The sequence below is a fragment of the Lacerta agilis genome, chromosome 8 (genome assembly GCF_009819535.1).
Source record: "Lacerta agilis isolate rLacAgi1 chromosome 8, rLacAgi1.pri, whole genome shotgun sequence".
NCBI lineage: Eukaryota > Metazoa > Chordata > Lepidosauria > Squamata > Lacertidae > Lacerta > Lacerta agilis.
The window spans coordinates 5,457,794-5,470,524 of record NC_046319.1 but is presented as its reverse complement, the minus strand read 5'-3'; the positions used below and the strand labels follow the sequence as shown (position 1 = coordinate 5,470,524).

At 49.1% G+C, this 12,731-nt stretch overlaps 2 protein-coding genes across 2 annotated transcripts in view; one reads left to right on the top strand and one right to left on the bottom strand.

The window, feature by feature from the left end:
• Positions 1 to 493: 493 nt before the first annotated feature.
• PCNA (proliferating cell nuclear antigen) lies at positions 494 to 4,104 on the bottom strand. Its single transcript, XM_033159169.1, has 6 exons — positions 3,837 to 4,104; positions 2,800 to 2,897; positions 1,886 to 1,953; positions 1,295 to 1,489; positions 969 to 1,092; positions 494 to 864 (listed from the first exon to the last, which is right to left on the bottom strand). Exons 1-6 carry the CDS (start codon positions 4,055 to 4,057, stop codon positions 785 to 787), a joined length of 786 nt encoding a protein of 261 aa, XP_033015060.1. The 5' UTR covers positions 4,058 to 4,104; the 3' UTR covers positions 494 to 784.
• A 3,123-nt stretch (positions 4,105 to 7,227) lies between these two features.
• Positions 7,228 to 12,731, top strand: part of CDS2 (CDP-diacylglycerol synthase 2) — a 36,949-nt gene continuing 31,445 nt past the window's right edge. The window contains exon 1 of the mRNA XM_033159168.1: positions 7,228 to 7,457. Within this exon, the coding sequence (XP_033015059.1) occupies positions 7,392 to 7,457 (66 nt within the window). The 5' untranslated portion in view covers positions 7,228 to 7,391. The remainder of the gene's footprint in view (positions 7,458 to 12,731) is intronic.

The following is a 12,731-nucleotide window of genomic DNA, read 5'->3' as shown; positions in this document are numbered from 1 at the left end:
ACTTGCTTTCTAAACTTGGAAATGGGGACAAAATCAGTGATCCAGCTACCATACTTGGACTTCAAACATTAGAATCATTAAAAAAAAAGGCACCCAACTTTTATACACCGACCCCAAACTTCTAAGTATGCAGGTAAGACTTCACCTGCTAGATAGGAATGGGCTGTCATCACTACCTGCACTGGCGGAAACGGCTCAGTATTGAGTAGCCACCTACCATCACAATTTCCCATAATGCCCTGGCATGTAACCAATTAAAATGGCACTGCTTCCCAGGACCAGATATTGAGTAATCCACCCCCCTGCCCCACTCCACCAAAACATGGAACCAGATACAGTTTTAAGCCTCCTTAAACTCCCTCCCTCTCTCAGTTCAAAGCCAGGCAGATGCAAGTTAACAAACTGAATATTCTTTATTGACAAGTTTTCAGCTCCAAGGACTCCTGCTTCAAGACAAATAATTAAAATCAATTCCTCCAATCATTACTTTTAGAAATCGAACAGCAGCCTCACTGTGAAGAGATTGCCACAGAACCTCCTTGTCTTTTTTAAATACTGTACTCCCTTTTCTGGAGTAAAGGGTTAGCTATAAAAACAAGGTATAAAAGATATGGGGAGGGAGAGGGAGGAATCTGCAAAACAAGTGAAAAAAGTATTTACACAGAAATATCTACAATTGGAACTAAGTGCATATATGATAATTCAATGCACCAAGACGGAATGGTGAACAGGCTTCCAGCAGAGGTTCTTCTTTCACAAAACCCTGATTCTTTCCACCAAATTCTTAAGATTCTTCTTGATCTTCAATCTTTGGAGCCAAATAATATTTCAAATGTCCCATGTCTGCTATCTTATATTCAACAACTGCAGGACAAAATAGACAAGTAGACAAAAGTTAGTTTGATTTAAATTGAAACCAAAGTTAATACCAAATTAGTTTGCAGAGATAACTTTCTAATGAAACTTACCTAGTGGGACACCTGCAGACATACTGAGGGTAACTGTAGAAGACAATGGTGTGGCTTTGGTGAAGAAGTTCAAGTACCTCAAAGCAAAAGTCAGCTGGACTGCCTCATTCATCTCTATTGTAACCTACAACAAATTAAATTTGAATTAAATATTCTATAGCACACTGTTGGACTTCTGAACTTAACAACTGCATTAGAAACAGCTTTATCACAAGCAAGGTAGGCAAACAAACTGTTGTGCAAGTTTATGGAGGGGAGAGAAGGACACTTGTAAAGGACACTTAACATAATCTCTACAACCTGCAGTTAAAACTTCACCAACTTACAGATTCTTCCTCTTTATCCACATCACTGGTTTGTGACAGTTTTATATTTCCACTTCCTAGCTCTCCAGTAGCAGAAAATTTAACACCATCTTTTGCGCAAGAGATTACAACAGCATCTCCAATGTGGCTAAGATCTCTGCAGATGCGAGCAAATTCACCAGAAGGCATTTTCACCACACAGCTGTACTCTTGTTCCTGAAAGAGCAACACAGAGCCTTACTTTGAGCAGCATTTTCACAATGTTTGCAGGAGCAATTCAAACCAAAATATTCACTAAAGCAGAACATAAATAAACAGTTCTGTTATTCATTAAGATCAGACGAGCAATAAAAATGTGCCTTCCTATGGAAAAAAGAATCACTTGCTTCAATCCTCCTTGCAAGTCTCCTTCAATTCAGTTTAACAATTTCTTATGCAATCAGATGGAAATTATTCATGAAGATGGAAATAAGATAATCCAACAAATGCTTGCTTAAATAGGAAGACAGTGTAGTTCTGTAGCAAGGAATAATTTTTTAAACTATTTTTACAGCACAAGCTTATATTTAAGCTCAGTTAATTACAATAAATTTGGATCAAAAGTGCACTTACTGGAATTCCAAGCTGTTCTACATCCAAGTCCATTAATTTCATTTCATAGTCAGACACCTTCTCCTGATCTAAGGGAAAAATGGGAGTATTAGTCAAGTATATAATCACAACACTTAACTTAAGAGATCTCCTCAGCCTAAAAAGTTTTGCAGGAAGTGCTTACTGGCCAACCTTCCCCATAATATATTAAACCTTCTTTCCAAGGAGAGACACTATAATTTAAAACCCAATGACAAGACCACAAGACTCCTTCTACAGTGTTACTAGCAGAATTCATGTTGATTTTGCTTCTGGTGCTTCTATAGTTTTTCAGTGGTGAGAATTCTAACATGTTTTGCGTGTGCACCAGGAAACTACTGTAGTTTCAAGAAATTATGATCACTTCATCTGTGATTCTAAATTAGCTTAGGTAGTTCAGGTAGGTAAGAATTTTATGACAGCGGCCAACTGATCCGCTCAGATAACCATCAAGTAGCCATCCTTGTTACAGATAAAGAGCTTCTAGGAAGCTGAAGTTACATCTTCTTGGCCAGCTCCAGAATTAGAAGTTTAAAACAAAACACATCTGCAGCAGACACTCGCACAATTTTCTGTGGGATCATTCTGCATGCATGGACACTGGGACAGGGATGGCTGTGAAGAGCCTGCTTCTTTTTTTGTGGGGTACTTAAGCAGCTTATCATGACATTAGTCTCAGGAAGAAAAGAAGCAATTTTGTAAGTCAACTTTGTAAAGTGTCTCTCATTGCATGGTTGCAAACTGAGAGGCACTCTCTTCAAGTGTTCAGAAGCAAAGAGAAACATCACAATTTCCCATTAGCTTGAAGCAATAAGTCAACTCAAGAGTAGTCTGATTTGGGTAAGTGCCCTAAATTAATATAATCTATTTTGTATGCGTGAAGTTTCAGTACTTACTTGGTGTCTCAAACACCAAAACCAGTGTGTCTGCACTGTCTTCTGCTCTCAGGGTGATGATGTCATCATTACCTGCGCACTTCAGTATTTTGGACATACTAGGAAAGAAAGAGGACATATTCTTGTCGTTGTCTTAAGAAAGCATAACCACTGGAAGCATACGACGACCTTACAAAGGTGGATGAAGGTAATGACTGCTCACGCCAAAACACCAGCAAGAAGCATCACACCACTATGAGATGATTACCGGTATGTTTTCAGATTTGTATGAATATCAAAACTCAATCAGGCAAGGACACCCCAGTCAATAGTGTGTATACATTACTGTGTATGTATCTGAATCAATAGCAAATGCCTTTTGTGCCGGATTGTTGTTCCATCCACATTGTAAAACAGGGAACACCAACTAGGCAGATGCAAACCTACTTGAATATTTGCCGGCTTAGGTACTGCCATCGGGTGGCGGGAGAAAAAAAATACGTGCAAATACGCCAGTCAAATTTTAAGGGGCCACGAGACTCATTGCTGGTAATGAGTAGGCCTGCCTCCTCCTGGAGAAGGTGGTCTCATTCGCGACCATTAAAAGGATCCGGCGCTCCTTTCCACGAGGTCCCGCCAAATCCCTTTTCAAGGAGTAGCAGTAGGATACGCCCGCCTATATTAAAAAAAAACCCAGAGGGGGAAACAAGCCACACCCACGGCAGGCCGCATCAACCAATCAGGGAAAAGCCAAAGACATTTGAGAACGGAACCAGCCAATCCGCTTCGCGATTCCAGCGCGCGCCAAAGGGCTTCCTTTTTTTTTTTTTAAACAGAAGGGGGCCCCTCCCCCTCCCGCGCGCTTTTCCCGCCAATGTCAAGAATGGCGGGACGCTTCGATTACACGTCACCCGACCGGCGCCGCCACCGCCTGAGAGGTTTTAGCGCGCGCGGCTGGAGTGCAGCGGCCTAAAGCCCCTGTGTGAGGGAAATTCCCGCCTTTTTCGCCGCCGCCATCCTCCTCTCTTCCCTGGCCGGGCTCGGCCGCCCCTCTTCACCTGGTGAGGTTGACCCCCATGGCGATGTTCCGGTCGCAGCGGTAGGTGTCGAAGCCCTCGGAGCGGAGCGTGAGCTGCACCAGGGAGACGTGCGAGGAGTCCATGCTCTGCAGGCTGATGCCGCCCGAGCCCAGGTCCCAGCAGGCCTCGGTGATGAGGTCCTTGAGGGCCTCCAGCACCTTCTTCAGGACGGAGCCCTGGATGAGCCGCGCCTCGAACATCTCGCCGGCGGAAGGAGACGGAGAGAGGCAAAGAAGCGCACGCCCTCCCAACCAAGCAGCGAGCGCGAAGGAAGGCGACGCAATTTGGCGCCGGCGGGTCCCGAACGGCCGCTTTTATACCTCCCCTCCCACACGCGCTATGCTCCGCCCACCCGAGCGTGGCGCCGCCCTCCCTTCCGCCGTAGGCCAATCCCGAGCATCCCTGCAAGCGGAAGGCGGGCGCGAAAGGAGCTCCGGCGCGCACACGCCGCCCGGGCAACGCCCCCACGAGTTCGCCCGCGAACAAGTGCTTTTGAGCGGGAGAACCGCGGTTACGTCGTTAAGTGGAGGAGCCAATCGCATTTCACAGGAGTTGGTCCGCCCTCCCTTAATCGGCCAATTAGAGGAAGGAGGAGGAGGAGAAGGGGGCGGGCACCTGGGGGGAGCTCCAGTTTTCCTGCGCACTATGCCCAGGCTTGTCCATGCTGCGGCGCAGGATAAATGTCCGGCAGAGGGGTGTATTTGCTGCGATTTTACAGTATTCACATATTGGAAACCACTTTGAAGGGGTTTAAAGAAAAAAAGAAAACAATCAAGCAGTGTATAAATATTATGAAATAAATAAAATATATATTTATGCATAGAGATGTGAAAGCCTGGGTGGGAGTGTAGGAAAAAACTGGTTTCCCCCATCAGATTAAATTATTTTTCACAACGATTTGTAAAGCCGACCTACAAAGAACCATTGATGAAACACTCTGGAATGGTCTCTGGACGAAGTTTTCCTTTTAAAGCCTGTATCAACCAGGATCCAGGAGCCCACTCTCAAAATTGTTTTGAGATTGCACTGGACTCCCGAGAGACTTTACCAAGCAATGAAGTCCATGCCCCCTTACTGCTGAAGAAAATGTGGGGAGTGAGGCTCGTTTCTGCATATGTGGTGGGAATGCAAGGTGGTTAACTTTGGTTTTAATATCAAATACTACTCAGCAAACATGCTTCCTGGCCCCTCTTAGGTGTTCTCTCTTTAGAGAGCGATGCCAATCCCTCCAATACAAATAAAAACCTAGTTTCAATGTTACTAGCGGCCGCCAGATTAGTTATTGTCCATCCTTGGCAGTCTCCTGGCTCTTCACCGCGGGATGCATGTTTCACCAATCATCGCTTTGTCAGAACGCTTGAGCAGACACAGTCTAGGTTAGGGGAGGCTGCTGCAGCCGAAGAGGCCAGTTGCCAAGGCAGATGAGAGGAGGAAGGGGCACTGCTGGTGGCAGCCTTTGCAAAGGCATCAGCCCAGCGCAGGCAGGCAGCGGAGAAGCACCCACATCCGGGTATCCGCGGGGCGGGGTTAGAGGAGGCTTAGGAAAGTGGCAGCAAGAGCATGCATTCAGAACAGAAGAGTCGCACAGTGCGCGGCAGCTTCCGAGTCAGCTTTGTGCGTCTTCTGCAGCGTTCCATAGAAAATGAGGGAGATATTCAGGATCACAGCGCAGCTGAGGTTTAGTTATTATTTTGTTGCATTTATACCCCCACCTTTCCTCCCAGGAGCTCTGGGGAGCATACATAGTTCTCCTTCCCACTTTATCCTCACAACAACCCTGTGAGGTAGGCTAGACTAAGAGACAGTAACTGGCCCAAGGTCACCCTGTGAGCTTTATGGCCATGAGGATTCCAACCTTGGTTTCTCCCAGGACACAGTCCTCTAACCCAGGGGTGCACAACCTGTGGCCCTCCAGATTTTTCTGGACTATAACTCCCATCAGCCCCAGACAGCATAGCCAGTGATCAGGGATGATGGGAGGTGTAGTCCAGCAAAGTCTGGGAGAATGTGATGCTAATGACCTATATACCAAGATGGTCTACCAGGCTTGTGTGTTGAGGGCACAGCTTTATGGAAGTGAGTCATGGGCAACTGACAACTGCCAGAAGCAACACCTCAGCGCATGCTGTTTCAGGAAGGTTTGGGGCATCACATGTCTCAAACGAAGATATGCTCTCCCAAGCAGGGGCGTAGCTAGCCCCTGGGCTGCCGGGGTCGGCAAGCCCAGTGGCACACATGGGGGCAGGGCGTCGCTCCGTGCGCATGACGTCATGACGCATGCGCACGGAACAACGCCTCCGCGCGGGCCAGTTGGCCCGCTCCTCTCCCGCTGCGCTCTGTGAGCGGAGCCGTCCCGGGGAAAGGAGAGGGGTTGGGCCAGCGAGGGGGGTGTCATTCCCCTCGCTGGCCTGCCCCTGTCTTTTCCCCCGGGCTCCGCTCCCTGAGCCCAGCGGGCAGGGAGCGGGGCGGCGGCGCGTGGGAGTGGTGGGAGGGGCCGCCGATCGTCACCCCACGTGCCGCCGTTCGTTCCGTCGCCCCGGGAGCAGCAGCACCGCACACACTGTGCGCTGCTGCTCCCACGGCGACAGAGCGAGCGGCGGTGCGTGGGGGTGACATGCGGCGGCGCCTCCCACCACTCCCCACGCACCACCGGTCACCCTGGGAGGAGCAGCGCTGCACGGACGGGGTGACGGAGGGAGCGGCAGCGCGTGGGAGTGGCGGGAGGGGTCGCCGCATGTCACCCCCACCCGCCGCTTGTCACCCTGTCACTGGGGGCGTACCGCCCCTACCACCCCTCCCCAGCGACGCCCCTGCTCCCAAGCCCACATTGCCAGCATGCTTGCACTCTACAGGGAGCTGGCTTCAGGTAGCAGGCCAGTTGGCAGACCCACTCTGCGTTACAGAGATGTCTGCATTATACCTGACGCGAAGGCTGACGACATCAACCCCACCATGTGGGAATCCCTTGCAGATGACCGCAGTGCCTGGAGATAGATGGGTCATGTATCCATTCCACAGCAGGGACCAGTGAAGGAATGACTGTTGTTGGGAGGAGTGCAGAGAGCATCTGCAGCAGCACAACCGGAGGCCTTCATCTGCCCCAGCTGCAACCAAACATGTCTCTCCCATATCGGTCTCTACTACAACCACAGCAGGCGCTGTAACTTTCCAGCGGGTTGACTTCATTCCCAAAGGTGCACTCGTCTCTGCGAGACAGACGGGTGGCAACCGTTGTGGAAGGGAGAAACGAAATAGCGCCTGAAGAAACCAGGAAGTTGCACCTCTCTATAATGGAGCCGTCCCTCTACCCTTTTAGGTTTTTTTTTTTTAAAAAATTGAAAGATCTATGCGTAGAAGAGCGAACGGGAGCCTCCCATTGGCCCGGCCGCCTTGGCCCCGCCTCAATCCCCGGGCCCGGCCATCTCGCTGGGCGGCTCGCGCTGCGCTCGCTGCTGCTGTTGCTGCTGCTGCTTCACTGCGCGGTGCAAAGCGGAGCGGAAGGCGAAGGTGGAGGAGCCGCAACGGGAGTGCAAGATGAGCGAGCTCCGGCAGAGGCTGGGCCGGGATGCCGACGGGCAGCAGCAGGACTCGGAGGGGAAGGTGAGCGGGCTGGCGGGCGAGGGCACGGCGGCAGTGGGTGGGACGCGCTTCTGCATAGGATCCCGGCCGCGCACGGGGGGCGCTTACTAAGCTTGCACGAGATGCCTCCGGGGGTGCAGCGGTGACGCGTGTCTCGTGGGGAGGGGAGAGCTACCTCCTCGCGGAGGGGGCGCTGCTCCTGCTTCCTATTGTTGCAATACTGATGAGTTGTTTTGTAACGAGGAGGGCCGGGGGTCCTTCCTTCCTGCCCGCTTCTCCCCTCGGGAATGCTTATAAATAAGTTTAAAAATAACGTGCGTAGGATAACGGGTGCTTTAGCCTTCGCCGTGGGTTCAGCAGCTTCCGAGATCGGTGTCCCCAGGGGGTGGGGGGAGGGCCGTGCAAACAGGCGTGCCTTCGGTTTGGCGGAGCTGCTGTGCGATGTGTCAAACGCCAAGCCCCTTGGAAACTGCTCTCCGCAAACTTGTGTCAAGGCCTCGAAGAAAACTTGATGATTTTATATATGTGTGTATATATATGCAAAAGTGATCTGAATTTTTCCTTGTTTCTGCCACCCCTTCTCTGTTTACAGTTAATGAGGGCTAGAAACACGGAGAGCTCAAATGCACATTGTTCCATTTTGAGATGAAGTTTTCATGCCACATGCCATGAACCAATGCAACATACAGTTATTATTATTATTATTATTATTTGAATTTATATACCGCCCTATACCCAGGGGTCTCGGGGCGGTTCACAGATAAAACTTAAATGTCTGAGCAGCCTGTGGTCATCTTGTGTGTTTTGCTCAACATTTGCTGTGCTTTCAGTTCCCATTTCTAACCTGTTCATGGCTTAAATGGTATTTGAGGGCAATATAAGCACAATATATACATACAATATATATATATATATATATACACACTGTGTTAGTGTGTGTGTGTGTGTGTGTGTATATATATATATATATATATATAGTGTGTTTATGTACCACCACCTTTCTTCCGAGAAGCTCAAGGCAGAGTGCATCGTTTGCCTCATCGCAACAACCCTGTGAATTAGGTCAGGTTGAGAGGCAGCGACTGGCTCAAGGTCACCCAGTGAGCTTCATGGCTGAGTGGGGATTTGAACCCATGGTCCCAGGGCCTAGTCCAGCACTCTTAAGCACTACTGGTTTTATATTGAGTCAGACTTCAAGCACACTATCTTCTATACCGCCAATTCTCAAACTCCACGGTTTCAGAAACCCCTCATGTTTTTTCCTTCACTGTTGGCACCATGGCCTAAAAGTGCCATTTTAGGAGAGTCACAGGCTCTAGAGCAGGTTGCTAGGAAGAGCCTCTTTCAAATGGTCGGCCTTTTTGGGGGGCATCACCAATGCCATACTATGAAAATTATGGCCTCAAACTGGGAGATTGTTAGCGTATTTAGTAACCGGCCTGGTGAAGATGGCTTTTATGTCAGTCGTCAGGAGAACAGATCAACTGTAGGGCCAAGTAGAGATGTTCCTGACAGACCCACAACTTTTTTGCGGCCTAAATAGAAAACCTGGGCCTGTTTAAGAAGCCGTGCCGTACACCTCAGCTTTCTGATGATGGGTTGCACACACACACCCCACTGGGTCACAGCTTGACTTGTGGCATAAGAAGTGAGTCCCAAGTGCTAAAGGTCTGGTCTGAAAAGTGTGACTCCAAAGAATGGCCTTGCTCTTCCAGGTTTGAGAGGCTTGCCTGGAGATGCTGGGTGGGATTTGAACCTGGGGCCTGTAGTGTACAATGCAGTTACTGGCGATCCCAAGCGGAAGAGGCTGCCGCTGTTGCGCTCAGGTGGGAAACGGGAGGATGGACTCGGTGGGCCTCAGCCGGATCCAGCAGGAGGTGGGTGGGTGGGTGAGTAGGGCTCTTGCATTTTTTACCACTGAGGCTGCATACATTTAAAGAGCGCGTACACACACCACAGCCGCAAGGAATTCTGGGCACTGTAGTTTGCTGCGGGTTGCTGGGGATGGTAGCTCTGCTCACAATTCTCTGAGGGAAAGAATGTGCTGTAAAAGCTATCGTGTGATTGCAGCCTGAGCCAGAGGCCTCCCTTCCCTGCAGCCCTATGAAGAGTAATCTACACTGATTGCCGTGATTTATTCAGAGTAAACCTGCGTAGGACTGGGCATAATGGGTTGTATCCAGTGCTAGTCCTACGCAGAATAGACCTGTTGAAGTCAGTGGATGTGGCTGTGTTTATGTTCAGTAGTTTCGAGTTGCCTACTCGTGAGTAGGACTAGTGTTGGATACAAGCCCGTGTCTTGATTCCTGCCCTGGCTGGGGATGCTCTTTGCTCAAGGCCGGCCTTACACTGGTGCAGCTAATGGATCTCCCGTCTGCAGTGTTGCAAGTAACCCAACTGCAGCAGTGCAGCCAAGAAGTGTGTGATCCCGAGCAAGCAATGAGGGGCGTAGGAAAAGCAGTGGTATTATTTATGACTATTTATTGCCTTTATATCCAAGGTGCTCAAGGTGGAATATGTAGTTCTCCCCCTTGTCATTTAATCATCACAACAACCCTGTGAGGTAGGTAGGTTGGGCTGACAGGCAGTGACTGGCCCAAGGTCACCCAGGGAGCTTCATTTGAACCCAGGTCTCCCAGATCCTAATTCATCATGCGAAAGGCTGGGCTGGATGAATCCCAAACCGGAATTAAGATTGCCGGAAGAAATATCAACAACCTCAGATAGGCTGATGACACAACCATGATGGCAGGTGGTGAGGAGGAATTAAAGAACCTTTTAATGAGGGTGAGAGAGGAGAGCGCAAAATATGGTCTGAAGCTCAACATAAAAAAAAACTAAGATCATGGCCACTGGTCCCATCACCTCCTGGCAAATAGAAGGGGAATAAATGGAGGCAGTGAGAGATTTCACTTTCTTGGGTTCCATGATCACTGCAGATGGTGACAGCAGTCACGAAATTAGAAGACGCCTGCTTCTTGGGAGAAAAGCAATGACAAACCTAGACAGCATCTTAAAAAGCAGAGACATCACCTTGCCGGCAAAGGTCCATATAGTTAAAGCTATGGTTTTCCCAGTAGTAATGTACGGAAGTGAGAGCTGGACCATAAAGAAGGCTGATCGCCAAATAATTGATGCTTTTGAATTATGGTGCTGGAGGAGACTCTTGAGAGTCCCATGGACTGCAAGAAGATCAAACCTATCCATTCTCTAAGAAATCAGCCCTGAGTGCTCACTAGAAGGACAGATCCTGAGGTTGAGACTCCAGTGCTTTGGCCACCTCATGAGAAGAGCAGACTCCCTGGAAAAGACCCTGATATTGGGAAAGATGGAGGGCACAAGAAGAAGGGGACGACAGAGGATGAGATGGTTGGACAGTGTTCTCGAAGCTACTAACATGAGTTTGGCCAAACTGCGAGAGGCAGTGAAGGATAGGCGTGCCTGGCGTGCTCTGGTCCATGGGGTCACGAAGAGTCGGACACGACTGAACAACAACTCCCAGATCCTAGTCTGATACTCTAACCACTGCACCATACTGGCATTCAACATCTAATTAACAATGCCATGCTTGGGGGACACACACATGCACCATTTAACCCACACAAGGGTGTGTGCTGTGTTATTGTAAGAATTACAAGCTGCTGGGTACTAAATGCTTTGAACTCCCTAATGCACTGCCCAAGTGCTTATTATTCTGCATCGGGGGAAACCTGAAATGGCAGTTAATGGGGTGCAGGACCTCAGAAGCTCCACAGAGCTTGCAGGAAGGCCTTGGGTAGCTCGTTCCGCACCTTCTGGGTTTTTTTTTTTTCCTCACCTAGTGCTGTGCAGGTGAACAAGAATGCCGCCTGCCTTGCGCCTCTGGGAATGAAAGGGTGGCCGTGTGCAATGTTGGTTAACAATAAAGTTCTGCAAACATTTTCAGGTCTGTGGTGCCTCATATTTTCCGAACTTGATTGTGAATCTTAGCGAGCAGAAACCAAACATCAACTTGCTTATCTTTAAGAAAAGTGTTTGTGGTGCAATTTATGGTCTGGTTTGATGGAAGAGATTCTTCTGCTGCTGCTACTCTGGTACAGTGTGGTGTCTGCTGGTGCCTGTCCAGAGGATTGAGTCCACAGCTAGAACAATGACAGGATTCAACCAGGGCTGGTTTGAGGGAAAGCTGTCTGTTTGCACTGGGCTCTGCTCTGTTCAGGGGAGCGAGCTCAGTGCCCGGTGATCTGAGAGGTGCTGCTTTTGGAATGCAACTCTTGTGTCTCCTCCCTGCTGGCCTGATCCAGGGCTGAGCAATAGTTGGAAGCTATATTTCAGCCTTCATGCGGTGCAGAGTTAAGGTATAGAAGTCTCTCCAATGGGAGGCAGTGATGGCCAGCAAACCAAGATGGTTTTAAAAGAGGATCGGACAAATTCATGAGGAGAGGGCTGTTGAAGACCATAAAGAAGGCTGATCGCCGAAGAATTGATGCTTTTGAATTATGGTGCTGGAGGAGACTCTTGAGAGTCCCATGGACTGCAAGAAGATCAAACCTATCCATTCTCAAGGAAATGGGCCCTGAGTGCTCACTAGAAGGACAGATCCTGAAGTTGAGGCTCCAGTACTTTGGCCACCTCATGAGAAGAGAAGACTCCCTGGAAAAGACCCTGATGTTGGGAAAGATGGAGGGCACAAGGAGAAGGGGACGACAGAGGATGAGATGGTTGGACAGTGTTCTTGAAGCTACTAACATGAGTTTGGCCAAACTGCGAGAGGCAGTGAGGGATAGGCATGCCTGGCGTGCTCTGGTCCATGGGGTCACGAAGAGTCGGACACGACTGAACGACTGAACAACAACAACAACCATGATCGCTATGGTCTGTCTCCAAAGTCAGAGGCAGCAATGCGTCTGAACAGCAGGAGGGAAGAGTTGCTCTCGTGCTCGGATCCTGCTTTTGGCTTTCCTGTTGAGGCATCTGATTGGCCACTGTGAGAACAGGATGCTGGCTTGGACGGGTCGTTGGCCTGATCCAACTTCCTTGGCTTATCAGTGGATACAGAAAGGATCCATTGAAGGTGGAAAATCTGAAATCTGTGGTAGCTCAGGACAGAATAGCACCAGAGGGGACTATTCAGAGTGGTTCAAAAACAAGCTAAGCAACCACATGGCTTATGCATTGTTAGTCTTAAGTTATTTTGGGGGAAGCTGTGCCCTATAAAGGGCAGCTTTTTATAACAAGAGGTCAGATGCTACATTCCTCAAAGTTCTCAGAGGTCCATCTTGAATAAAATCAACTGCCTATAGCTGGAAAGCTAAA